The following is a 27,124-nucleotide window of genomic DNA, read 5'->3' on the forward strand; positions in this document are numbered from 1 at the left end:
GAGCATCGAGCTGCACATTGCTGCCCCCTTGTGGTTATAAACCGAACAACAAATAAACGGTAAGGTTTCTGGCTGCGACACTGGAAAATGGTTTAGGAAAATTCAGTTTTATTCGTTTCTGGACAGTCCCGTCCTTCACTGGTTAAATACAACATCACAAATAGCCACACTGAAGCCCTGGTATGTTTCCCAGGGCTGCTTAAACAACAACGTTGTTACAATCTGAACAGCTCAGGTCATTGGTCCAGGGGGGATTAAGACTGTTTCCTAGAAAGAGGTGAGTGAAGCTGAGGAGCACACTACAAAAAATGACCAGAAAATCAGGTCAGAAATGTTTTGTAACCGTCCAAAACAAACGGACTTCACCTAACAGGTATAGGAAAATTGAATGGCACAATTTTCTCATCCAGCTAACATGATATGAAATGAGATCCTTTGTTGTATTTAGCAGCGTAGAGTTTGTTCTTGGACTGGAAGTTTTTAACACCAGAGCCTGTCCCCCTTTCAAAACTATTCGGGAAAAAAAGATAAAAGATCCAATCAGCCAAAGCTGCCGATATAAGTACAGGTTGAAAAAAGTTTCCTGCTGACCCATGATCTGTAATCTAGATAGTTTTGTAGGCAATAAGAAAACTGCTGATATCATCCTGGTCAAGAAAGTTCTGCCCCACCTGAAATAATGGAAAACTGCAGAGTCCCTGTAGTCCCAAAAAGTAAAAATTTGGTTTAAAAAAAAAAAAAAATCTATTTTTTGTGACTTCAGGGGTTCTGTAAAAAAAAGATCTACTTTGAAAATAAAATATCAGAGAAATAATACATGTATTTACACAGATATGCACACATACAGAGTACTCACCCAAACATCAACACACTTGTACACACAGATCTGCACGTACTCAGTGCATATACTCTTCACAAATACATTTAAATCTCTTTCACAGTTGTTCTCACATCGCAAATATCCTCAGTCTCCAGAGTCACAGACGTGGGGGCTTCATCACAAACATGTCAAATCCATCTCAACTACTACAATGTGCTCAGGACTGCAGACGAGCTTTATCCAGTGGTTGATGCACTGCAAGCCAAATTGAGCTTCTTTAGGGCTATAATGGCAGTAGATTTAGATCTCACATTGTCATAGTAGACCTATAGAGGTCTGTTCACTGCTGCTCAATAACAGTTTAAGTGCTAAACATCCAGACTTCTGGTAAAAACGATCCCAAATTCCTTTTCACACATTTATTGTTACGACCTACCGTCTATGAGATGATTCACATTCAGACTTTTATCTGCTGTCAGATGACTGACAAATACAACTCCCAATTGATTTAGCTGTTCACAAAGCAAGTTCAAGCTTTCCCAACAAGTCATTCTGGTTCATTTGAACAAGTTTCAAAGACATTGGACAAATAGTTGAACTGACTGGATCCCCGTTTGCTGACAGGTAGACTGATGTATGACATGTAAACCAGGCGTAACGGGGTTAAATTGTCTTGTTCTGTCATGTTACAATCACACCAAGCTTGAGTCAGGAAACTCGTGAGCATACCTGGAACCGATGTCCACAGGTGTACTGGAGATTTTGAAATGGGTAATTGCAGACAAGACCATTTAACAGCAAGGCCTTAGAGTGTTCAAAGAGGAATTTCAAACAGAGACAATAACTTAATATCCTCCAAACTACGACTGTAATAAGAAGACAGATAAGGAGTGAAATGTTTTTTCAGCCCGGCAGTGAAAACAAGTTTTTATCAGTAACAAAGTCCAGTCTGCAGCCACCACCGAATCCATCTTCTCATGGAAACTTATGTTGAATCACACAGACAAACATTGTTTAACAGATTGAAAAAAAACAAACAAAAAAAAAAAAACATACACACAAGTTATCTGACAGACAGTATAAAAGTGTGATAACATGTGTGCGTGTTACAAGTAGAGTGTGACGCCAGGCAGTGTTGTGGCGTCTGCGGTGTCCTTTGCGGGCGGCTTGTTCCCTCAGAGTGAATCCGCTCCGTTGACGGTTTTTGAACACACTCTTCATTCAAGCGCTCCGCATCTTATTCCACAACCTGTCTGCCATGGCAACTCACAACCAAAATCATACTCTATATGCATAAAAAAAAAAAAAAAAAAAACGAATCAGCATCAAGACACAACACCTCAGAGGGAAGGGAGAGCTGAGAGGCCGGCACTCGGACAGGTCAGCGTGGGGGGGGGGGGGGGGGGGGGGGGTGTTAGTGAAGGTCAGCCTGTTCAATTCTTGCTCTGGTTAGTCAAAATCCAACTCTGTTCACTCCGGACCGCTGCCACCATCAAGCAGAGTTCACAATTCATTAGAGGGAAATGTATACAATGTTTTACGGGATTAATTTTTGTTTTACTTTCTAATCAGTAAATAAAATGCCCCAAACCCATAAACACACACACATGTATATATATAACTATTAACATACATTACTGAGATTTCCAAATGAAATTCATCTGATGATAAAAGATGAACGACCCGCTCACCTCACTCAGATGCCAGAATTTAAAGGTTTGGTTAACTTAAAACCACAATACTTGAGGCATTCCTGTCAATATGGTCGAACTTAAATGGCGTTTCCCCAAGGCATATTATACATTCATAATACTATGTGAGTGTACGTGTGTCAGTTTGTGTGTGGCTGTGTTTGTTTGAAATAAAAGCCACAGGGTAGAACTCATCTGCACCAAAGCAGAAAAATGTATTCGTGTGTCTGTGTGTCATCATGGCTCCTGTCCTCACGACTGAAGCACATTTCCGTAGGAAACAAATGCACCTCGTTGGCTCAACCAAGTTGGCCAATCACCAATGACGAAGCCAGGGCCCCTGGGCCAGCCCCATCACCGAGACCAGAGTTCAGTTGGTTTGTTGGTTAGAAATGTGTGTCTGTGTGTGTGCGTGTTTGGGGACAGTCCAGTCCACTACCAGCGTCCTCAGGGATGGAGGGGGAGGGGATGCGGTTTCCGTGGTGATGAGAGTGAAGTGTCGATAAGTGGAGGAGTCTAAACCTCTGCTCCTTTCAAGCCGATTCGTTCCTCCTCCTGTCAGTCACTGTTGGGCTTCTTCAGGGAGAAGGCCAAGATTTTGAAGTGGCTGCTGAGCTGTTGAACCTACGATAGATAAAAAAAAGTCATCAATGTCTCATTTTAACATGATTCATAAATTATTGTCTTAAGAGGTTCTGGTAGTTAGATGTTGACGCCTTTATTAAAGTGCTAGGCTAGCTGTTCACACCTTGTCAACCTTTACACTTACATTTAAGCAGATCAACATTTGTATTTCTTACAAAGATGCTTTGTGTGCTCTTACCACAGATACGCCGTAGTGTATGTGTGCTAGTATGACAGCAGCCGTCCAAAGATGAAGCAGCAGTGTCTCGTTGCCAACCACTCCGGTCACTGCTAGTAACACCACCGCCACCATTGGCAGCAACAGCCAGGTCAGCGGCTGGCATCGTGTGTTACTCATCTGACACACAATCAGCTTACACTGCAAGGTAAATTCACACATGAGAAACCGATACTACAAGATGAATACAGACTTTTAGGACTTGGGTGGTTAAAAATGTAGCGGAAGCTCACCGTGACATTGGCGAAGGCTGTCCCCACCATGAGGTAGAAGACCCTGGGCTGCAGCTCGAGTATGTTGTTGGGGGAGAAGACCACCCATGTGGTGGACAGGACGAAGAGGAGGACGGGAGAGAGGAAGGGCAGGAAGGCTTCATACAGGCTGCTGTGCTTCAGAGTGTTACTGCGATGAGCTCTGAACAAATGAAACACAGCGTAAGAAGTTAAAGCTCTGTGTGTTATAATAACTCTACTATTTAATTTAATGCTAATTAAAGGTTAGCTTACTTCAGGACATTGTAGAGGCTCATGGGTAATGTCACAGTGAAGGAACAGGCTGGAAATAAAAGGATAAGAATTGTTGTAGCTGCTTCAGATCAAATATTAAATGAAAGTATTAAGAGTGACCAATCACAGCTCACCAATGATCATGAATGTGAAAAGGTCTCTATACAGGAAACGCCACAGGATTGGCTGGTACCATGTTTCCACGCCGACCACAGCAGTGACCAAGTAAACGAGAGAGATTGTCTGGAGGGCAATGAGACCAGAGAAATCTAATTATTCATTTGTGAACATGGGGAACTTTTTGGGGCTAGAGTAAGAAAACACTCATTTTAACTCTTGATGGAAATTCCCTTTCCTCCTCGAAAAGAGTAATGCAAGCATAAAATTGCAAGAAATCTATTCATGAGGGTGTATGTCTGCTCTTTACTTTTCTTCAACCTAGAAGTTCAGGGACATAGAATAAGACTTCTGTCCTCTTCTTGGATCTTAAAATGATGAGGAGGGTAACTATTCACCTAGAATATCGTCCTTCTGTCTAGAGCTTTTATAAAAAAAGATGGAGGACAAGAAAGCGAAGCCAAAACATTTGGGCTCCCCAACTGATTTGCTGTACTTCAGGCCATAAGCTCCGCCTTCTCCATGTTAACAGATGGGACATGGGTCAAACTATAAAATCTTATCATGTTGATTAAAATAAGAGTTCATTTTTCTGAGAAGTTCAGTTTTGATTAGTTCTTTGATGCGATAAAAAGAGGTATAAAACCATAATTGACAGCTGTTGACAAATGTGGCTCTTATGACAGTGCGCACTGTTTTCCAGAGAAGAGCAGGAACAGCGAGGATGAGTGACAAACACACAGGAGCCATCGAACTTTCCATATCTGTGACTGTCTGCTTCATACAGACACATAAATCTGCTGTGGATTACAACACCCTGAGGGATCAAATTTTTGGTTTCATGAAGTATGTGAGTCATGCATAGTTAGGCGTGATCTGATTGATGGGCGGGCGCGATGTAACGGATTCAAACACGCTTCAGCTCAAGCTCTCTCGTGTCGTTAAGTTGACTGAAAGTTAAGTTGAGATAGTGTTTCCAGAGTCAGGCTTCCAAAGGCCCCCCCCCCCCCCCCCCCCCCATTAACAGATGGGTGACGTCACTCAGGCTTCATCCAGTTATATTTACAGTGTACAGTTTTCACTCACGTCATGAAACAAATGCTAGCTAGCTACAGTTGATAAAAACTGGTAGCAACAGGAATAACTTTATTGAACAAAATCATCATTTTAGGTTTATGTAAGCGTGTGTCCTTACCACTTGGCTGATGTCGTACCCCCACGGCAGGAACAAGATGCCGGTGTTATATTTCTCCCAGTGAGAGAGAATGAATGAGAACAGCACCACCCACAGGATGTAATACAGTGTGGCCACACCCACACCACTTTCCCCACACCCAAATATGGAGTAGACGGTGGCCACAAAGTAGATACAGGCCCAGCTGTCCAGGCCGTGGTCGAACAGCTCCCCTAATGGTGTGGATGAGTTTGTGCGACGGGCCTGTTTACCATCAACACCATCTACACATAATGAGAGAAGACAGATATTATAATACACTGTGTTTGTTTAGACCAACATACACTTACAAAACATTTTCCATTTCCGTTCAAGCAAAGCAGCTGCACACACTCGTATAATTGAAATGATTCTCTGAGGAACCACATTCCTGCTTCCCACCACTGAAATCACTTTCACAGGATCCAAACTGGACTACACTCATTTTATCAGGGAGTTATTGTTTCGGCTGTGGTAGAGTCGGTCGTCTCTCTACTGGAAGGTCTGGGGTCGATCCCCAGCTCCTGCTGATGCATCAGTGGTGTGGGAATGTGTAAGAACAGATTAGTTAACACTGATGGACACTTTACACATACTGTAGCTGCCATCAGGGTGTGAATGTGTAGGTGTGACCTGCAGTGTAGAAGTGCTTTGAGAAGTCAGAAGACTAGAAAAGCTCAAGGCCATCTACCATTCACACATGATGTATTCTGCACACATTCTTGACAGAACTGACTTTAGTTTGATTCACAGAGTACAAGTCGACCCAAATTGAGATGAAATTTGGCTATAAAATAAATCTGTATTTAGTTGTCTGCAGTAAGATTTGCTGACAAAATATGTGGTGGGGATCTATAAAAACTAAGTGACTTTTGATCTGTTAGTGAGCGAGCGACAGACAAGGTCAATTTCAATTTCAGTTTGCCCCTCAAGCACTTTTATTATCATTTATCATAATATGAATAATCACTAAAAACGGCAATGTCCTCTGGGAACTAAAACTCTAGTGCCCACCTGGTACATTTATGAACACCTATAAAGGAAAGAGCTGACAAGTCCAGCAGGCAGACATTACAACAAGGAGAGTGGCGTAAATACTGACAGTGTACAATCACATCATGCAGCCAGAAGGACAGTCAGTCAGTCAGTCAGTAATATTTTGCCTAAAGGCATCTCAACAGTCGACAGAAGCTGGAGTATAACTGATACATCTCTCTTAAACTTAAGGTGAACTTTTTATATTTATGGAAAATACATCTTAATCAAACCACATCATCATAAACCTACAATATTGGAAGTTCTTAAAAATGAGATCCTGCACTATTTGCTTTGTCTCAGTATATTTTTGATAAATTGCAGCAACATATTAATTTCAGGTTTTTTTCTCAACCCATAATGCCCTAGCAAACCAGTAATAATAATACTTCTGACAGCCTGTTAGTAATGGTATATTGGTTTTACGTGATGCAAGACAAATCCAGATTTTTTTCATATCCCTGCTATAATACTTCATTAACACAGAAAACAAAGTAGCACTAAGGACAATATCATGACATAAAAACCAGGATATCCAAACCATCAGGATAGAAGGCATATGACTCGTGCTCGCAGGCTGCAGTCTCCATACTGGTTCTGAATTAGAGTCTCAGCTTCACAGTACAGAATACATTCCATAGGGAGAGAAAAACAAATCACAGGGGTTACCACTCACCGAGTGTGTAGGCCAAGAAGTTGAAGATCCCAGCAGCAACCCAGACCCAACTAGGCACGTGTTCATGTCCTGCAGCTGTGACACACACAATAAAAATATGCAGCATACCACACACACACATGAGAAAAACCTGCAGAGATAGAGGAGCCTGACCAAAATATCCCTTTTTCCAGAGTTCTTCAGAGTTTAATTAACATCTCAATGGTATAGGATAAGTAGCATATTTCTAAGTTAACATTTAATGTGTGTACATCATTTGGTTTTACTCTTCTTTTTAAGACTGACTCTATCCAAAAAATACCCTTGTGAGGACATTTAAACCATCTTTTGTGACTCAAGGGGTAAAAGAGTAAGAACCTGTCAGTTATTGCATTTTATTCTCAATGTACCTGTAACATTTTGTTTATGATCGAAAGGTGTGTGAGTTCTCCGGGCAGTGTCTATATGTACCTGAAGGAGGTAATGGGTTAGTAATTAACCTTTGCCAGAATTGGCAGTCAGGTTTCACTAAGCCATGGACTTTGTCTCTCATAAACAAACACGCCTCCATTTTTTCTCTGTTCTTTGTCGGGTCGATTGAGCACTAGACAAACACAACTAGGAGGGGAAGGAGTGGAAGGAGTGGAAGGAGAGCATGACTTACCAGAGGCGGTGAAGTCAAAGTCGTAGAAGGCCAACATGAGGAAATTCAACACGAGAAACATGAAGCCTGTAAATGTGATGAGGTTTGGAGCTAACCATGTCGGTAGAAACTGTTGACAAAAACACAGAAAAGAGAATGAGTACCAGATAATTAACGGTAGTTCGAAATGGTGTCACACTTTATGAGTCAGCTGGATGACTGTTAGGCAGAGGAGAACATTTTGTTTATGATATCAGGATGCAGTCAGGCAAATACTATTAAATAAATGTGTTGGTGTCTTGACGTACTGTTAAGAAGGAAGCCAGACAATGATGATGAACATTGTGTGCTTTTTATCGGCTTACATGTATGCACTTAAAACAACACAGTATCTTCACAATACAGAACAAACAATGAGACTTTTGGCACACACAAAGGCGGAGGAGGAGGTGCTCGTGGGTGAGGCTTTCTTGTTACTGTATCACAGAAAGTGCTAGGAAACCCCATGAATAATGGATGTGGGTACACACAGTGAGAATACCAACACACACACACACTGAGCTGAACAGGTCTTTCTCACCTTCACTACAAAGTTCCAGAAAGGGTGCATGACGTAGATGGACAGGGGGTTGGAGTCCACTGCGCTATACTGTAAAGACACAATCAGGCAGGATGTGATAAACAGACACAAACATTTTCACTTATTTCATCGCTAGCAGATCCCCTACAGCTTTGAAAGGAAGCTCTACAGGGCCACACATCACTTGTTTACTGGATCATTCTGTTAGCCTGCCATCAAGCATATCAAACAAACCTGATGCCAGTCAGTGTCACTTTATCTAGGTCTGACCCACATGCGAGCCAGCTACAGTGTAATGTACCTTTACTAGTCCTCTTAGTGTGTTCATACAGCTTCAGTCAAATAAGGACATGACAGACTTTACTGATTACTTTTTTTATTTACTGATATGTGAGATAAACACAAAGGAAAACCAAAATGAAATGGATACATGGGTCATAATATCATTTGACCAACATGGCCAAACGGAGAGAAGATCAAGGAAGCTGTATAAGCCACAGAGCTTGTTTACTCTGCTACAGCTCTTCTGCCATTTGGATTTTTTTAAAGAAACAAACGTGTTGTGAACACAGGTACCTTGGTAGACATGTCCAACAGAAGGACAGGAGCTGGGAGTTGGGAAAGTAATATCCACACTTTAATATTTGTTTACTTGTAAAAAGAATTCCTAAAATCAGAATGCTGAACAACGTTATTGCACGCTGTGAATATTAGTCCTGGTTCAAATTAACCACTGCAAAATACATGTCGATAATACCATGGAAAACAAGGAGGCAGACCAACACTGCAACATGTTGCACTTAATTCCCTTTTCTGGATGGTTTTGGTGCAAGCTGTATGGACACCATTATGTTGCTGGTTTAATACCCGTGTGCAAGCTGTGTTGCGTGTCATTTATCCCCTCTTACATAAAAAAATAATGTTCAGATAATAATCAGTAATTGCACAGGCACATTCAGTTTAGAATATACACTGTGGACTAAGAAAGCTGACATGATTCTGTGTAATGCTGAAAGGATGTTGATAGATTACAGATAGATGATTTACCCAATAAAAAAAAGTCTCTGTGACAATCAATCATGACTCCATGTGTGACTAACACCAAGAAAGAAGGCTGTCTCTCTCAAGTCAGACAGGATGTAAAGGGTAGGAAAGAAGAACAATATAATCAGTGGAACAAGCTCTCGCTCTCATGTGCTTTCCTATTGCATGATTGAAACAACTGTGCATGTATTGAAGAAATCCACAGTTCTTTCATTCACTCCCATTTGTCACCGTCTGCTCTCCTCCAGCCACTCATGCTCCGGGCACAGCAGCTGAGACATGGAGGGAGCCACTTAAAAGGCTATTATTTGAAAAGGTTATTTTCATGATAGACAGCTCAGGGGAGCAGTTTCACGCCGTAATCAAAGAAAGAGGAATTAGAGTGAGAGAGACTGAAGAACCAGGCTGCATGCTGTTTAAAGATAAAATAAAATATGACCAGGAAAATACAAAACTTAAAAGATTTAAATGATAAAATAAAGGGACGCTTTAAGTGCTCCACAGCGGATAACCTTATATGTGGAAAGTGCACAAATCAAATGAACTTTGTGAAAGTGAGCTGTCTTTTGATGTTATATACTTGGAATAGTGCCACTCCCGTTTTCTACTACAGTGACGTGACAAGACAACAGCCCCCTTGTATCTGCAGTGCCACACTGATGCTCATCTTTATGGACATTTACCGGACACTTTAAAATGTGTGTTACATGCAGAAAGGGAGATATTGTTTCAAAACCATTCATTATGGTGACTAGAATACACAGGTCGCTCCCCGCTATCCGCGTTTTCCATCAGTGTGCTGGTACAAGCTGAGTGGTTTCACCTTCCTGATCTATCACAGCAGCTACTTTTCTCTCTCTCCTGAGGTTTTATCAGCACAAACTGATGCACAGTCATTCTATAAAAAAGGTGTGTAATAGACGGGGGGCTGACTTAAATGTGTGAAAACACAAATTAATTCCTTGTCTTATAGCCAAGTAATGCAATACAGAAAGAGTAGCGAGCTAACTATTAGCAAAAGCGCCCATGTCAAGCACGAGAGAATAACCAGCGACTTCCGGGTATCACTTTCAAAATAAAATATAGGGACTTTGATCAAACGCTATGTCCAACATTGATAATCACATATATTTAATGTATTGAGATAGAATAGAAAAGATGTTTATAGCCATTTGCACAGGTACAGGACAGTACAGGTACATTGGAATTCTTGTGCGTTTCTCCCTGAGTCAGCTTCTACAAAAAAAAGTTAAAATTATATATAAAATAGACTAGCATTGTAAGAAAAAAAGAAAGAGTACAAAAAAGTAAAAATAAATAAGTTGTATTAACAGCTAAGCAAACTGTACAGAAGTTATACACTGTATTAAAGCAAAGATATAATACAAAAAAATAAAAATAACAATAAAATATAAATATGTTTTCTTATTGCACTTATTATCTCTTAATATCATTTGTTTTGTTTTAGACTAAACTAGTGTGTATATGCGTGTGTTTTTAAGAGCACTGGGTTAACCTCGTAATTACAAATGAGTGTTACAGAACCAGTAAGTCAAGAAATGTAACACATTAAGTTAATTAACTAATGAAACGCTCTGTCGTCACAACCAGCATTTATTTTCTAAAGACATTTTGACATGTGCATGCACTACGCAGTCTGCTTACTGTGGCTGTCTTTACTGATCTGTCAGGGAAGAAGCACCCTGTACATCGTGACAGCTATGTGAGCTGTTAAACACACACACACACACACACTCTCTCTCTCTCTCTCTCTCTCACACTCACAGTCCTACACACTCTCGGCTACATGGCTAACAGCTAGCTAGCTCTAACACATCATTAATCATACCTTGTATTTGTCAAAGCCCGCAAGCTGCTCCTGAGTGACGTATTCGTACAGAGCCATGGTGGTTCAGTCTGGCTCCACAATACGATAAATTGATATCTCTTCCTTTTGGAAATGCAAATCCCAAACGTTAGCTGCCGTGTCGAAGCACCATTTAGCTGGGTCGTTGTCGTTCACGCCGGGTGAGGTGATGTCGAAACATTTGGGCCACTCCTACAACCAGCACACATCCAGCTGACTGAGGCTCACTAGCGCCGCCTGTGGCCTGGAGGACTCATGAATAAAATCATAAGAAGAAGAAACCCCCTGACGAGCCAATATAACATTTTATTATGTATGGTGTGAATTGGAGCAACAAGTAATTTCTGTCGAGGTGTCATATGTAGGCATATTTTTGTTACTTTCTTGGTTGAGAGTGGCTTTATAAAAAAAAAACTACATCTCCCGGCTTTTAAACGTGACGTGTCTTTACTGCAGCCGGAAGTAGAGACCAGTCTGCTTGTTTGCTGCTGAGCTCCTGGAATATCGGTTCAACACAGAGCAAATATCCAACTTAAAGGGACGAAGTAAGTAATGCTGTCAACTTAAAATGATTGCAAAATGTTTAGTATGTTGTCCTTGAATGTTTTTTACCCACAGAGTTCCCCGTGTCTGTATTTTTATTGCACTTTTGGTCCTAATAGTTAGCTAGCCAGCTAGCTAAGTTAGCGCTAACGTCACACACATTGATGGTTGAGTTTTAAAATCTAACTCCATTATTTTGGTTGAATTACTGTTTACAGTCTGTTGTTGGATGTAGAGATTGTTTTAAATTGCCGACTGTCTTAACTATTTAAATGACAGTGGATCAGACTATAACAAAATAATCCTCTTTGATTTTTAGAATGTGTTCGTGAAGTAAAACATCCTAATGCAGAATGAACATTGTAAATTGAGCACAGCTTCCAAAACTCTGTTTAGATCATTTTCAAGGCTTTACATACTTCATTTGAAATATGATGTACACTTACTAATTCGCCTTTTCTTTTGCAGAATGGTGACAGACGTGCAGCTGGCCATTTTTGCCAACATGCTTGGCGTGTCATTATTCCTGCTGGTTGTGTTGTATCACTATGTGGCTGTAAATAACCCCAAGAAACAGGAGTAAATTTGCCAATATGATTGGAGAGGTGAGTGTGATGTACCTTTTTTTGTACTGTCAGTCATGTTTCTGGTAACCTCCTATTCAATCCTGTGATATAGTTAAATATCTGCTTTGCTAATGGGGGGAAGCAAGTATACATTTTTTGGGGGGGTAAAATATACAAAATCTAGGTTTCCAAGGCATAATGTGTCTTAGTTTTTATTTCCCAAAGTCAAGCACATTCCAATACAAAGTGGACTTTTCTATTATTTTTGCATTAACACTTGTGAACCTTTCTAAAATGATTTTATCTCCACAGGTGAGATGGGACTCAGTGCCACCACCATGGAAACATTCCCCTCCTCATGTCCTTTTTCCAAAAGATGAATTTCTTTGTAAAACTGCACGGTAGAGATTTTTTCTAATAAAAATGTGTGAATTCCAATATGCATCTGTGTTTCTATAAACTTCTAATCTTTTTTGAACGTTACAGAAGTATCGATTTGTTTGTAGTGCAAAATGTCACAAAAAACATTTTTTTCAGGATTATTTATTTTTACTTCAAGTTTGTCTCGCGTTCCAACACAGTATTATACCAGTCACAGTATAATTAATTTGGTCAAAGTCAGTCACTTGTTACATTTAAAAACAGAGCTCCTTATACAATTTATCTTACACAAAATATTGATATATGAATATACATTATGTTATTAAAGGATATGTTTCCATATTGGTGTTCTCTGGAACTACATCTCTACAGGAATGTGACAACAACATTTGTATTCATACAAAAAGTGTGTATAAAGTACTTTCCTACCCTTTGGACCTTCAATTTGTTGTATTACTTTAAATCCCCACGAACATAAGACTATCAACAAAACAAGTTTAAGCTAATCTTCTAGATACACTTGTCTGGAATCTGTGGTTCTTTTCTCTGAATGGACTGAAACTGTCCTTCCAAACTAGCACATGTTTTTTTTTCCTTAAATACCTCACCCGTCTCAAATACAGGTAGTCTCCATTCAATATGAAAATTCCAAAAACTTAAAATTGTGTACTTGTGAAGTACTAGGTCACATCTTGCTTTCCTTTTTGGTTTTGATAAGTGTAAAATAAATAACGAAAGGGCCCAATGGGAGGTGAATACCCTTCACATACTATACAAAGCACAAAACCTTCAGTAATAATTGTATTCAACACACACTTCACTCACATTTCTGTGTCTATACTTATACTTAAAGTGGAAATCAAAAGGTAATAAATATACTGCTTAGCTTGTCAGTCTAGTGAGAATCAACTATTGGCTTCATATAAGTGGCTGAATGTAAAAATACATAACAGTGCATTACAGTGTCGGTCTGAGTGCATTTAACATTTGTTTGGGGGGAGCGGTCAGCAGAAGGAAAGGACTCAAATAAAACAGATATGTGAGGTACAGTTATGATAGCTGAAATGTTTCTGGTTAATTTTAAGTCTATAGAATAATGATACGCTGGAAAGACTTCTCTCTCTGCTGTTGTGTCATTGAGCAAGGCACTTAGCCCCCAGCTGCTCCAGTAAAGCTGCTCTGTGGTTTTAATGGACATTTCCTTCTGCAAGTCTGACCGTGTTCAACTGCATCGGTTACAAATTCCTCTGGAATATCTGAAAAGATAATGTTATAAATACTGTATTGCACATGAAAATATCCCAATTAATCCTCCTGTGGTAATGGAATCCCCTCCTGTTTTAAAAGGTTTTCACAACATGGAAACTGGGTTCACATACATCAAATACAAAGAGCAGTGCAGTTCCTAAGCTTCTCCACACAGGGTCACTGTCTCAAGCATGTTCACAGTCTCAGGAGGAGGCATCACCGAAGTCTCCTCACTCTGCAAAGACAAAGTCATACGAGGTGATTCAAGTGATTTGATTAACTTATAATCAGCATTTGTTTCTGTTTGAATACAAATGAATGCTGTTTGACACAATCTGTGTGTATCTATACGTTTACCTGTTGCAGAGTTTCATCCTTCTCTGGTGTAGTTTCTATTATAGTATTTCCTTTACAGTGGAAGTTCCTGTCAGTGCTCTTCTTCTTTAGTGCTTTAGAGGCCAACTGTATGGCAGCGTCTTTTCCTGAAACACCTGTAAAGGAAATGAAATCCATTTTAAATATGTCTTAAGGAAATAGAGAACCAATGACATGCAGTACCTCAAACTACAGAACAAAGGCAAGAATCGTTTGTAATCTTTTACCTCAATATCGATGACATATTGCTACACGAGTATGGAAATGAGGATTAGTCATTTAAAAATATAATGAAAAGTCACTGATGGGATTTTTGGATTTAGTCTCAAGGCACTTTGAAGTAATACTGAAGAAGTTGTAGTATGCCATGTGCAGTTCCTTGTTATCACAATGTCATATCAATGAAAGAAAACTGAGTCTGCAGTCCTGTCGTTTTTATGAAGCTGTAGCAAAATGCTAATTTAAGCACCCTACCATGCTAACAATGACAATCCTTGCTTGATGATGCTAATAAGGTTTTATGCTTACAATTTTGGCTATTGAGGCCAGTATGTTAGTTAAGCTAGTTATGGTCAAGCATGCTAACACTTGCTAATTAGCTCTAAAATTACAACTAAAGCCGACTATAAAGTCAATAGTTTAGCATGTATGTGGTCAGAAACCCTGTCCTTATGTTTGGTTATAATGATCCTTAATGAAGTTCATGGATACTTAAGTGAATCAAAGTCTTCCCGACTGGTAAAGAAATACAGGACATTTCAGGACAAGAATCGGGGTACTTGTTGGAATTTATTAACTGGATAAGTGGACATTTTGACACAAGCACACAAAGTGAACATGTCTTTTATTATATATATCAAAATTTCAAACGATTTATTTCACTCATCCTGTTGAGTTATGCGATCTTTGTTCAGTTAAATGTCAGATGTTAATGTCACAGATTCATGTGTATGTATACATGCCTGAGAGTGACAGGTGGCGATGGAGGCCAGGTTTAAGCAGCTTCCAGACCTTCATGGTGGCTGACTTGTCCTTCTCTCCAGGGGAAAGTGGGGTCATACTGGTAGGGGATGTTTTACTGTCATTTGTGAGAGGGGTTTCCGTTGACCCCACTCTCCGGATGGGGATGCGGCTCATAGGAGGTTGTAGCTCACACCTGGACAGGAAGTAGAAGAAGTATTGTTAACCAATCAGTGATACACCATATCATGATTCAGGCTAATGTCCATGATATAACATGTTCAAATGCTAATGTAGACATAAATCCTTATGATCATCATCACCTTTTTCATTGTCGTTCACCTTTCAATGAATCTATTCAAATTTTGAATTCCCATCTCATATAAATTCTTCTTTGGCTTAAAACATTTTCAGATATAAAAAAAATGCTTTCAGAAAAATAAAAAAGATTGGACTCACTTGCTAAATTTGATGGATGAAAGGATGTGTTCCGACCCCAGGTTTTTGGCAGCCTGTGGCAAATAAGGAAACTACAGTTTCACCTTTAAACCCAATTTTAGTTATAATAAAATACATGTTTGAAATTCAAATGGAAACAGAATAGTTTGCTCTCTGTGAGCGGTCAGCTAACCTCTGTGGGAGCCGCTGCGGGGGGATGAGTCATGGTGAGGGTTCGACACCCTCTTCCCATATGCCCAGCCCGCAGTCTGGACCAACCGGGTGAAGTGGGTGCACCAACCTGAAAGTCTGGGCAGCTGAGGCCTGTTGATGAGATGGAGGGACAGAACAACCAAGAATAGAGAGGAAAGGGGAAACATGGGGTGGCAGATGAGTAAACAAAACAATCAAGGATGGGCATGGTAAAAATAAAATAAAATGTGTTCATCTGACATTCAAAACATCGACAATTCAAAACGTAGCAGACTCGTTCATTTTCAACAAAGTTTACAAAGGTACAAAGTTTGACCAACTTTACTGCACATACAGGCTGAACAATTGAGGACACACACACATATACACAAAGGAGAAATAGAGTAAGAGGGGCCCACACGTAGAACTTGCTTCACAAAGGGATAGCTTTTATTCAAGAGGTTAAACAGAGAGGCGGTAAAAAGACAGCAGCACATTGGAGAAGGTGATATTTGTTAAACAGACACTTAGCTGAAATCTGGTAAAGAAGTTTAGCACCACATTGAAAAACAGTTCTCAAAAGGAATAAAAAGCAGAAAGCCCTAGTGAGAATGTGACTATGCATACGGTGGTTCAACCTGAAGCAAGTCATTTTTCATTTGTGTATGAAGACAAAAACAAAGCTTTGGAACAATTGGGAAACAAGAATCAAAGATCACAGTGAGGAAGCAGAATAAACTACAGCACAGTCTCCCCATGTTTAAGGGCACTAATCTAAAGTGAAAGCTCAGGGTACATCCCTCTCACTTCTCTAAATGCAGTAGATACAAGCTACATGAGAAATCATCGCCTGTGTGATGTTAATCGAGCATGAGTTAAGGCTTTGATGCCCCCAGAGCACCAACTGACCATCACATTCGATGTCTACAAGGGTCACAATACCATGTTGGAAACATTCATGTAATAGAGGGTGGTACTGCACGATAGTAAATGGCACCAGCTATTGTTTTATTCTAAATAGCTAGCATGTCCTTCTATGAAATAAAGTACTAAAAATGCCCACCTTAACTTTATTTTATTTCTCAATCTAATTTTTTTTTCCTCCTCTTTACACCTTATACACCAAGGTTCATCAATTCAAGCTCAAACCGATTGACAGGATGGGTGAGACCCACCAATAAAAAATGTGTATATATATATATATATATATATATATATATCAAAATTAAAGTTTGGGGAAATAGCCTCCATAACCTACTGCTTACCACTACAGACACCAGAGCAAGGCACACCATTACTACACAGCACTGGAAAAGACAAGAAGCTACAGCGAGTCAAGGCCAGATCATCCGAAGGTTGATCCATCCAATCGATTAATGATCTGCTCTATCTACTGCTCATTAAAGCTCTCCACGTGTCTCAAGCTCTACCTCTGCATACAAAACAGCTGATCCTAAAAAAACACACAGACTATCATCAAGTATTCAGATGACAGAACACTGAACTGAATCAAAGACAAAATACAACAATTCCACATTGGATATATGAAGGTTACAAATATACTGAGACAACAGGATCATTTCTCACCTCTGCTAACCACAAAGTATATTAACTTCAACCTGCCAAGTTGACTTCACTCTTAAACAACACTGATGTGTGTGAATAAATACTGATCAATGTTTTTCTTTTGTAAATTTGATGAAACACAATTAAATCAAATCTACATTTATTTACATTAAAATTTGCATTTGAATCCTAATTACGGTAATATTTTGCCAACGTTAATGTAGTAAAAATTCTCAAACACCAAATGACAAAACAAACAGGACGCTCACTTCTACTCTTAACTGACTTCAAACATGGAGGAATGAATTACATTGTAGTGAAAAAAAAGTATAAAAGGTGCTTTGAAAGATTTCACAGACTCGGAATAATCACTATGTCCATTCTCGTTTTGAAAACCCAATAAGTTATAAATCAATCAATAAATAATTTATAAATAAAAGTGCAACATGGAAAAAGTGTTCTTCTCCTACTGTACCTGACCCTGAACACCGGGCATCGAAAGGTTAATGTAGCGGTGTAAAAAGCACAGTCACATGGTAATTCTTTTTAGCTTATTACTTGAACACAGATTTAACAAGAGTAACCTGATGTGATGTCATTATTATCATTTATATCCTGCCAGTAGGAAGGGACAATGGTCATTAGGTAACCAAGCAACCGTTTCGCTTTGCTTAACAAAGTCACATGTTAACCGCTCTGCTTGATTACAGGGTTTCTAAGAAACAAAAAATGTTTCAACATATGTCAGTCATACTGTAGAGATGAGAAAAACCTGCTCTCTCAAGTGTAGTACTCACCCTAAGGTGCTAGTACTGTAGGTTCATGACATTTCACAGATACTGTATGTGCAAAAAGGGAATAATTATAATATTTGAGCTAGCACCAATGATGTTTCACTAACACGCACGCACGCACGCACACGCACACACGCACGCACACGCGCACACGCACACGCACACACTCTCTCTATCTCTCTCTCAATCAAATGTTATTTTGTCCTTTACGGAGTGGCAGAAATTTCTGTAAAGACAGCGTGTTGATAAAACCATTCGTCTGGTCCTCAATTTTAAGAACTCACACTTACTGACTTCCACCCACCCACCCACACACACACAAACACACATGTCCATGCCGTCACAGTTTAGCTAAGATTCAGTCCTGGGTCGGCCCACTTGGAGTTTTGGTGGCCGGTGGCAGACTCTGCAGGAGCAGGGGGCTCAGTTTGGAGAGCAGCCCTGGGCGAGGCAGGGCCTGCAGGGAGGGGAGCAGGGTAGAGAGGCTGGGGGACTGGAGGGAGTACAGACCTGTCATACTGACGGGGGCTGGGAGGGGACATGAGCCGGCTGCACACACTGAGGAAGAAGAGGACGAGGACGAGGAAGGGGGTGAGTTTGGGCGGCGGGAGGGTGTGTGGCTGTTGCTGGGAGACCGGAGGATGCAACGGTGGTGGGAGGGGCGTCTTTTCTCCTGAGCCTTAGGGTCTACAGAGAGGGAGACACACACACACATACACACACACACACACACCAGCTCAGATACATGCGGGGATTGTGTGTAAACACGGACATATCAGGGATGTCCAGGTAAAATTGTCTCTTCCTGATTCTGATACCAGTTTTGATTATTAGCCAATAGTGAGCGCCCATCCTACACCAGTGCAATACAAAAATACAACTATTACCTCTTTAACAGCCATGTACTACTAACCCTGTATGAATGCAACATTTACGGTGGCATTGTTCTAGTACACTGAATAACTAGCATAAAAACAAGCTAAGCTAACATGAAGCAGCTCCTCCTGATGTCGGCAGAAAATAAACATTTATTATTCTGAGTTTTTGAATGGTTTAATTAATAAGAAAACATCTTTGAATTGTGTTGGTAACACTGCTAACATTTTGCTTGTTTTGATTAACAGCAGAGTATAATGTGCTACAATATCATGCTAGCAGAGAGTATAATTTCTCTGCTAGCACCCATTTTTGTCAAATGATAATTTACTTGAGATCAGTTCTTCTTTGGCAGTTGTTGAAAGTAGAAGTCATATTTTTCTATTGCTGTATTGCTGCTCTTTTGGAGAAGATCAAACAAGTCAAGGGGGATGGCAGCTAATAATTGATGATATTATATTGAATGTGTGCATTGACTGGCATATCGATGATACCAGACAATGCATTCAAGGCTGTATCGGAGGCATTTCTGACTCCGGTATCAGAACCAGAAAAACTCTTAAACTACTTTTTTACTTAAACAATCAGTGACTACTTTTAGAAACTTTCACTCACAAGAGCCGTGTGCTAAGACAACGAGACGTTGTCTTTCAGACGTCATTAGGATGCAAGTTGACAAGAGGTAAGTCAGAATCTGTAACATTAAACATATGCAAAAAAATGTAAAAGGTGTCAGAGTGGGTTTAAAAGTTTTATATTCAAATGATCAATTAAGACTAAGTGTCTTTGAACAGGGCTCATGTGGTTTCATCCTCAGTCAAGGTGTAACTAAGAGGTGACAAAACACACACACACACTCACACACACACACACACACACACACACACACACACACACACACACACACACACACACACACACACACAGACAGCAGCAGATGGGATCATGCTAAGGTCATGCAGGGATCATGCTGGCATTCCAGGCTTGAGCTATCCAAGAATAAATGAGTATCTGTCTATTAAATTAAAGTAATCTCAAATCCTGGGACTAATTTCACACCCCCTTTGCAACAAACCAGCAGCCAATTATCACAAAGATTGAGACTTCAAGCCCAGCTCAGCTTTTGTTACAACTCCAACAGCAGAAAGCATCATGGAAAGACAAAAAACTAGAAAGCAGAATCTATGATATTCAGTGAGCAAAAGAGAAGAAAGAGGTACACCCAAGTAGAGGCGATGGATAATGCCTTCCAGCAACACAAGCAGGTGGGTGGGAGATTGACTTACCTCTGACTGGCCCGAGTGTCTTGTTGCCTCCACGCCCGCTGGTGTGCGTGTTGTTGTGTTGTGCGTGAGATCGGGGTGGGGGGCAGCCGAATGTGAAGCTCGGGGAGTTGTGCATCTTCGGGGAGGGTGTCTGGCTGCTGCTGCTGTGACTGTTGCAGCGAACCCGACTGAGGGTGTTTTCTGACGCCGAGCCCGACAAACAACTGCATCAAAAGATCCAAACAAAACAAGAGAACCATGACCCTAATGTTGCACCCGAAAAAAAAACAGTTTGGGATTAAAAGTAAAGACAAAAAGGTGTGTATAAACGTACTTGTTAAAGCTCTTAGGTGGTGAGGCTCTGCTGCCATTGTGGTGTATTCTTATTGGAGGATGGGCATGGATGTGTGTGTTCAGGCCTTTGGTGTTGCGGACATGTTTTAGGATCCAAGCCCGAAGGTTGGTCAGGCAGCTGTGCTCAGACAGCACCAGTCGTGGCCAGGGGTTACATTCTGCCATATCCAGGGCTGAGACAGCCACAGCCCGACCCACCTGATGAGGAAAACTTCAGATATTATTTCTGTTTATAGTAAGATATTTTCAGATATCAAGTATTTATTTACTTTTCAATGTTGTATTGTTACAGGGCTTGGACATCCTCGCTCATCACGCAAAACATTTCTCTTGTTCACAAACCACGGTTGTATCCTACCTGTTCAAATATTTCCGGAGTGTATTTGGGAGGAAAAGATGGAGGTGGAGGCGGGGTTGCTCGTCCGTTGTCATGACAAGCAGGTGGGATGGTGTTCATGGTTTTTCCTGTATTGTAGTTGCACTCTAAAGTGTAGCTGGTGGGGACACAATAACAGGAACATGTTAAATATATAAACTTAAATCTTAAAAGTACATATGAGAATATGTATTTACATCTAGTTGACAACACGGCAATGCTCTCAAAATAATTACAGCGTAACTAAACGCAGCTGTATGTGTTGTTGTTTTTAAATGTCCATGTAAATTGCAATTTGTTCAAGATTGTTTTGTTTTTTTTTCCTTTCGAAAAGCTAAATTTCGTTGCTTCAAAGCATTAGAATTTTTTTTGATAAATGGTGCTGTTTCAGATAACTACACAGAACGTCAATTGTTAAATATTTGTGGGTGCATTTGAAGCTGACCTGTGAAGCAGTCCGATGGCCTTGTGCATGGCCACGCGCCCGCTGCCTTCTTTGGACTGGCCGTCTCTCTTGTCTCGTGCATACATGTTTTTCTCTGAGAAGTTACAGCCCAGGAAATCAAAATGGGCAGAGTTCACGGCAATCAGCCTCGGATACAGCATGTTCTCCACCTGCATAGAGAGAAAAAGAGCTTAGATGGGAGTTTTCCTCACTGAGAAAAATTAAACTCATTGATAAAACCACAACAAAATAATAAAATGAAAGCTAAATGTCTTTGATGACTGAAATGCTGCAAACAGATGGTGCAAGTATGTACAAATGTTTACCTGCTGGCTCTCATCAGGAAGGCTGTTTCCATACATGAAGCATCCACGTTTAGAGGCGTGGCCATGTAAGTCCACATAGTAAGCCACACCCCCTTCATGTGGTGGAATCGTTTCCTCTTCCTGTTCCTCTTCCTCTGGTATTTCTACCTCCACATGAACAGGTGCTACAGTCTCTGAGGAGCTGGATAAGCTGTTCTCATCCCCCTTCCCCAATTCCGTAGCGTTCCAAACGTTTTCCTCTGTTACCATGGGAACCTCTGGCATTGCAGGAATGGCATCCTTCTCTGCGTTTCGTTGGTTCAAGCTAACTTCAAGGGCAGTGAAAGGGGGAGATTGAAGCTTATTGGAGGGTTTCATATTAAGGGGAGGAGTCTGTGTGTGTGGGGTGCTGTTACAGTGAGTAGTAGACTGTGTACTGTGTAGGCGGTTGTGCGTGTGATGGTACAGCAACAATGCTTTGGCTGCATAGATAGAAGGGTGCAGCTCTGGACTCGGGTTCAGGTATTGTCTGTTCAGGTTAACACCCCTGGAATCAGTCCTGAAAAAAACAACAACAGGTCACTTCTTACTTAATATGAGCATTACATCATTTTGAAATTAGGTATCCATCAATCTATGTGCCCATGTAATCATTATTTTTTAAATCCAAAGAGGAGGTAACATTCTTTATATACAGCAGTGTGACTGTGATACAGGCTCAACCTGCATGAGCTGAAAAAGTCAATATGTGACAGCCAACCTGGCCCTTCTAACGTCTTCAGGCCAGGAGAGGGTTTACTTTTGTATTTAATAGCATACTGTTGTAACCTAGTAAATGGAATAAAACAGGTTCTGTAATGTGAGCAGGAGTTAAGAGAACCCTGAACCCTTTCCAGAAAATATTCTAATTTAAAAAGAATGATTTCTTGGCAGTGTTCCCCGTTTATGCTAAAATCAATCTTCAAAAAGATAACAAGTTCCAACTCTCTCACAACCCACAAAATCCACTTTATCACAACATGGTTACAAAAATAAGTAAAATAAAATAAATATTGAACAAGTAATGCTTCTGAATTCAGATTGGGCACATGTTTCTATGGTTCCTATCTCTAATTTCCCTGCATAATTAGTAAGTTTACTTCCAAAACCTACATGAAGCAAAAATCAATAGAAATCAACCAATACACCCTGCCACAGGCTGAGCATTGATGGGATACACAAACAAGTACTGAGCCAAGAATGATGAATCTGTGCAGCTTGACAAAGCTAAATGTTACATTGCTGAGCTCGTTTGAAAGAACCATTTAAAAATTAAATAATGGAAGAAAGAGTAAACTCTTTGATGCAAGATATAAAAAATGTATGGCATCAATTAGTCAGAGATGACATTGGCACAAAAACTGTGCCTGTGAGTACATTTTATTTATAAACGTTTTAATTTATTAATATATTAACCAACAAACTGTTGGTCAATGCCATGAAACAGTTAAGTACTTGCCGTTTTATATTCGGCACCATCAGGTAAGATGGGTCTGGAGGTCTCCCCTAAACTTTTTAAGTACCAACATTTTCTATCCTGCATTCCCCATCAATTTTTCTTTTGCACCACTTTGTGCCTTTTCTGCACCATTTTAAAACTATGTTTGTGTCCGTAAATGTATTGTTAGTGTTCATCAGGCACATTTTTAAACAATGACATAGGCCTTCATTTCAAAACTACAAACATGTGGACTTTGTGTGTTTGTGTGTCTGCACTTGAACAATTCTTACCTGTAGTGTCCACGAACAACTCCGTCTGGGTTAAGCATGGGAATGAGCTTGAACACAAACATGTTTCGAAGCACATGAGCACGAGGGTCATCTCTTCTTAGGATAAAGTGAAGAAAACCGTTAAAAACAAAGGAGGAGGGAGTCTCCCCAGGGTGCACGCGACTGCTGAGGAAAAACACCTGCAAACACACACAGACACAAAAGGACAAGGATGAGCTTCTCAAATGTTGTATCATTCAAAGGTTCAACTCTACCTCAGCCTAAAGCCTAGTCATTTTCAAAAGCCATGAAGGGTGAATATTGATTCTGTATTTTTAAATGACTGATTGATACCCTTTTGCCAGGGAAGCGGTGTGGTCTTGGAGTGTTGGTGTCAGGAAACAGCTTAGGCAGACGTGGTTCTCTCTCCTCCTGCATGCCGCTACAGTTGGTCACAGTGAGCAGGTCCACCCTGTTGCCATCCAGAGATTCGCACAGCAACTCCCTATGGTAATACACGGTACCAGGTGCACTGACAGGGAGAGCAGTTGAGGGTGGAGATTGGTGGGTGTGAAAAATAAAAAAAAATTGATAAATTAGAGGAAGCAGGGGAAAAACAGCAGATGATGGTAATTGAGCAAATAGCTCTAAGAAAGAAATGTCTTGTCCCTGAGTTGTGTTTTACCTGCTCGGGCTGAGTTGAGCAGCATTTGGGTAGCTCTTATCGAACTGCTGTAGCATCTCCTGACACTCAGTGTAAGAGAACGGGAAGCAGAAGGAAAAGAAGGTGGTGGCTCCTCGCACCTCTGACAGCCGGTGAGTAAATGAGAGGATAAACTGGTTATCTACAATCTGGAAATTGAAAGGAGGGAGACATGTTTTTAGAGTGATATTTATAGCTGTCAGCAAGCCAGACACACAGCATACTGCTCTGCTGGCTCCTGATGCCCACATCCTCTTTCTGACAGCCTCTGAGTATTTGTATTTACCTCCGTTGATGGTCTGTCACGGACCCTTTCCCATCGGTTCTTGCCAGGTAAAGTGCGTACAAGAGGAGCCATGCCCTGGCTGTAGAGCTTCCTCTGGTTGTTCATGTTCATCACATTGATCTTGAGTAGCTTCCCTGGTGCTGCACCCCGCACACTGAAGTAAAACCATGATCTGAAAGGCAGAAACACGATTTAGGATTTTAGAATTGTGTAAAGTTTTCCAAAAATCAACACAGAAGTTGATAAAAAAATAAATGTTCTGTTACCTGTTACCATTTTCATGTTCTGTGCCGGCGCAGTCTGGCTGCGTCCAAACGTTGAACTCATAGTCAGGGGTAATGTTTGACCCTGAGGGCGCACTCCCACCCTGAGCTACATCGCCAGAGGGGCTGGAGCTGCCCTTCTCCACCTTCTCCACACGGGCCAGGTTTCCTGAGTCAAACTTGGAGCTGAACACAATATTACCAAAGCGGGACTCCATTGTTTTGTCCTTCCGTTTTTCTTTTGTGACACTCTAGTCGGTGATGTGGCCCACACAGCCTGTCATGACAAATAAAACATAACTGAGCTAACACTTCTTGTTAAATAAAGTGAGACAAAAAAACAAACATGCGGTTCAAACAAACCAAAACAGCCCTCATTCTCACACTATTCAGTTTAGTCATACAATGACAAAGCAGCACAGCTACAGAATTCTGCTACTTGAAAAGTCAAATAAGCTTGTCACCGAAAAATTAACAAGCCTATTACAGCAATGTCCTCATTCCCAACTAAATACCATACTTCACCTGATCCAACAAGATCAGATGACAGAACCAACCATACTGCAATAAGCCATGCAATAAGAGATGTAGAAAATTAGAGACAAGAAAACATATTTATATTTTCATGTCATTGTACAGTGTTCCCCTTCGTTATTTTTTTGTATTATATCTTTGCTTTAATACAGTGTATAGCTTCTGTATGTATTTTTTTTTTCTTATAATGCTAGTCTATTTTATATATAATTTTAACTTTTTTTTGTTGAAGCTGACTCAGGGAGAAACGCACAAGAAATCCAATGTACCTGTACTGTCATGTAACTGTGCAAATGACAATAAATTCTGTAGTATTTGTAAACAAGAACCACAGTAGGCCTACTGGAGTGCAGAAAGAGCACACTGCATGGATGATGTTTTGGTAGCCTATCACTGGTAAAGACTAATTTCAGGAAAACTCATGTATGAACAGTCATAAAGCAAAGTAGATATTTGTCATTGCATCGAAGCAATGTCTTTGTTTTAGATGTCTAGCTAGATCGTTATTAAATATAACAATTAATATGACGGCTTACTTCTAACAGTGAAAGCATCTGAAAACCACATTGTAAGAGACCGTAAAATGTAAAATGTAAAATGAGTGAAATCACTTGTGTATAGTTAGTTAGGATGTGCTTTAGCATGGTACCTTCTGACTCAGGGATGGACAACTTTGGTCACAGCAAGGGCCACATTCAATTCATTCTCACTGCCAGAGGGCCAAATTGTAGAATACAAAAACGATTACAGTCAATTATGTCTCAAATTCAACTCGACATATACCAGTGATCTAATGTTATTATGAAAATATTTCTGATTTTCATGATTTCATGGCAGATTTTGTCATGTTTTCTTCATGTTTCCAATTAGTTGATATGTAAAAAATTGACCTGAGGGCCACGTTGAGGGTTGATGGCGGCCGCATGTGGTCCCCGGGCCGCCGGTTGCCCACCCCTGATTTGACTGACCTCCTTGGATACAAGTCAACACATAACAGCGACAACCTGAGGCCGTTAAAGCAAATACAACCCACAGACGAACCAAATTAAACATTAATGTTACACCCATTGTTTTCTAGATTACTGTACTCATTGTGTCACTGGTGCTCATTGATGGTTTCTCTGGTTCTTCACTGATAAAAACCAGTCTGCGCCTCCACATAAAATAATGGCTGCTGCTGTATCAAAGTAACAGAGCAATAATAACAACAGCTGACCGAGATATCCAGCACAGTGAAGGGGGAGTGGAGTAACAGCTGGTCCATTAAACACTCTTTGAAACAACACATTTGAACAAATAATTACAGTATTGCTCGCGTTGTGGAAAACGTTGTGGTGTTAATGTTACACACAGCTAATAACGCTAGCATACGCTTCTGAGCTGCTGAGGCTAACTTAGCTACCTCACGAACGAGCAGCTCAATACGTCAGTCTTTTCTGCGAGCAAATATATTTAGATCATTGCATTTGTCAATTAAATACACCCGCATTCACGCTTACAGACAGACAAATTAAAAGGTCGGTTCTTACCTGGCTATTTTCGATCGATGTCCATTTTTGTTTTCATCGTCCTTCTCGTCTCAATTCACTGCTCTGGGTGTTGCGTTCACGTTTCTCTGGAAATGTCGCCGTCGCTCGTCGTTACAGTAACAAGTTGTTGGATGATTAATATTTACATTTGTCTGGCAAATCCGTCATTGAGAAGTCTCCCTTCGTCAGACGTATTTTATATTAATTAAAATACGTTAACAATGATTTATAAAACGTAATACAAAGTTTGTACGGTAGCCTACATCTAAAGTAGGCTATGTGATTTAGGCTATTATGTTGTTCATCACAAAGACAAATTATATAATCAACAGAAATTGTAAGT

The 27,124-nt window shown here is 40.4% G+C and overlaps 3 protein-coding genes across 4 annotated transcripts; 1 reads left to right on the forward strand and 2 right to left on the reverse strand.

Moving 5' to 3' along the window:
• Window positions 1-88: 88 nt before the first annotated feature.
• On the reverse strand, window positions 89-11,209 carry selenoi (selenoprotein I). The gene is made up of 10 exons (XM_020633462.3): window positions 11,016-11,209; window positions 8,123-8,191; window positions 7,564-7,672; window positions 6,921-6,995; window positions 5,192-5,454; window positions 4,014-4,122; window positions 3,880-3,928; window positions 3,607-3,787; window positions 3,335-3,514; window positions 89-3,135 (listed from the first exon to the last, which is right to left on the reverse strand). The coding sequence occupies exons 1-10, from the start codon at window positions 11,070-11,072 to the stop codon at window positions 3,028-3,030; spliced, it is 1,200 nt and encodes a 399-aa protein (XP_020489118.1). The 5' UTR covers window positions 11,073-11,209; the 3' UTR covers window positions 89-3,027.
• A 363-nt stretch (window positions 11,210-11,572) lies between these two features.
• Window positions 11,573-12,580, forward strand: ost4 (oligosaccharyltransferase complex subunit 4 (non-catalytic)). The gene is made up of 3 exons (XM_020633463.3): window positions 11,573-11,578; window positions 12,045-12,181; window positions 12,455-12,580. Exon 2 carries the CDS (start codon window positions 12,046-12,048, stop codon window positions 12,157-12,159), a length of 114 nt encoding a protein of 37 aa, XP_020489119.1. The 5' UTR covers window positions 11,573-11,578; window position 12,045; the 3' UTR covers window positions 12,160-12,181; window positions 12,455-12,580.
• Window positions 12,339-26,864, reverse strand: agbl5 (AGBL carboxypeptidase 5). Of its 2 annotated transcripts, XM_020633459.3 has the most exons (17): window positions 26,782-26,864; window positions 24,722-24,995; window positions 24,456-24,627; window positions 24,152-24,318; window positions 23,821-23,998; window positions 23,488-23,666; window positions 21,739-22,276; window positions 21,413-21,582; window positions 20,950-21,085; window positions 20,572-20,789; window positions 20,259-20,461; window positions 18,607-18,783; window positions 15,738-15,868; window positions 15,566-15,618; window positions 15,109-15,302; window positions 14,129-14,262; window positions 12,339-14,006 (listed from the first exon to the last, which is right to left on the reverse strand). In XM_020633459.3, exons 2-17 carry the CDS (start codon window positions 24,934-24,936, stop codon window positions 13,929-13,931), a joined length of 2,943 nt encoding a protein of 980 aa, XP_020489115.2. In that variant the 5' UTR covers window positions 24,937-24,995; window positions 26,782-26,864; the 3' UTR covers window positions 12,339-13,928. The 2 variants fall into 2 exon arrangements, with proteins under 2 accessions (XP_020489115.2, XP_020489117.2); XM_020633461.3 differs by lacking the exon at window positions 18,607-18,783.
• Window positions 26,865-27,124: the final 260 nt, after the last annotated feature.

Source organism: Labrus bergylta, chromosome 15 (genome assembly GCF_963930695.1).
Source record: "Labrus bergylta chromosome 15, fLabBer1.1, whole genome shotgun sequence".
NCBI lineage: Eukaryota > Metazoa > Chordata > Actinopteri > Labriformes > Labridae > Labrus > Labrus bergylta.

What these genes read in the sequence shown, in the direction of transcription:
- agbl5 (XM_020633459.3), bottom strand. Translation starts at nt 24,936, where the DNA reads ATGGAGTCCCGCTTTGGTAATATTGTGTTCAGCTCCAAGTTTGACTCA. An exon ending in TTCCTGATGAGAGCCAGCAG is followed by an intron (nt 21,583 to 21,738) that starts GTAAACATTTGT and finishes CTCTCTATGCAG; the next exon opens with GTGGAGAACATGCTGTATCC. An exon ending in TCATCCATCAAATTTAGCAA is followed by an intron (nt 15,303 to 15,565) that starts GTGAGTCCAATC and finishes CTTCCTGTCCAG; the next exon opens with GTGTGAGCTACAACCTCCTA.
- ost4 (XM_020633463.3), top strand. Translation starts at nt 12,046, where the DNA reads ATGGTGACAGACGTGCAGCTGGCCATTTTTGCCAACATGCTTGGCGTG.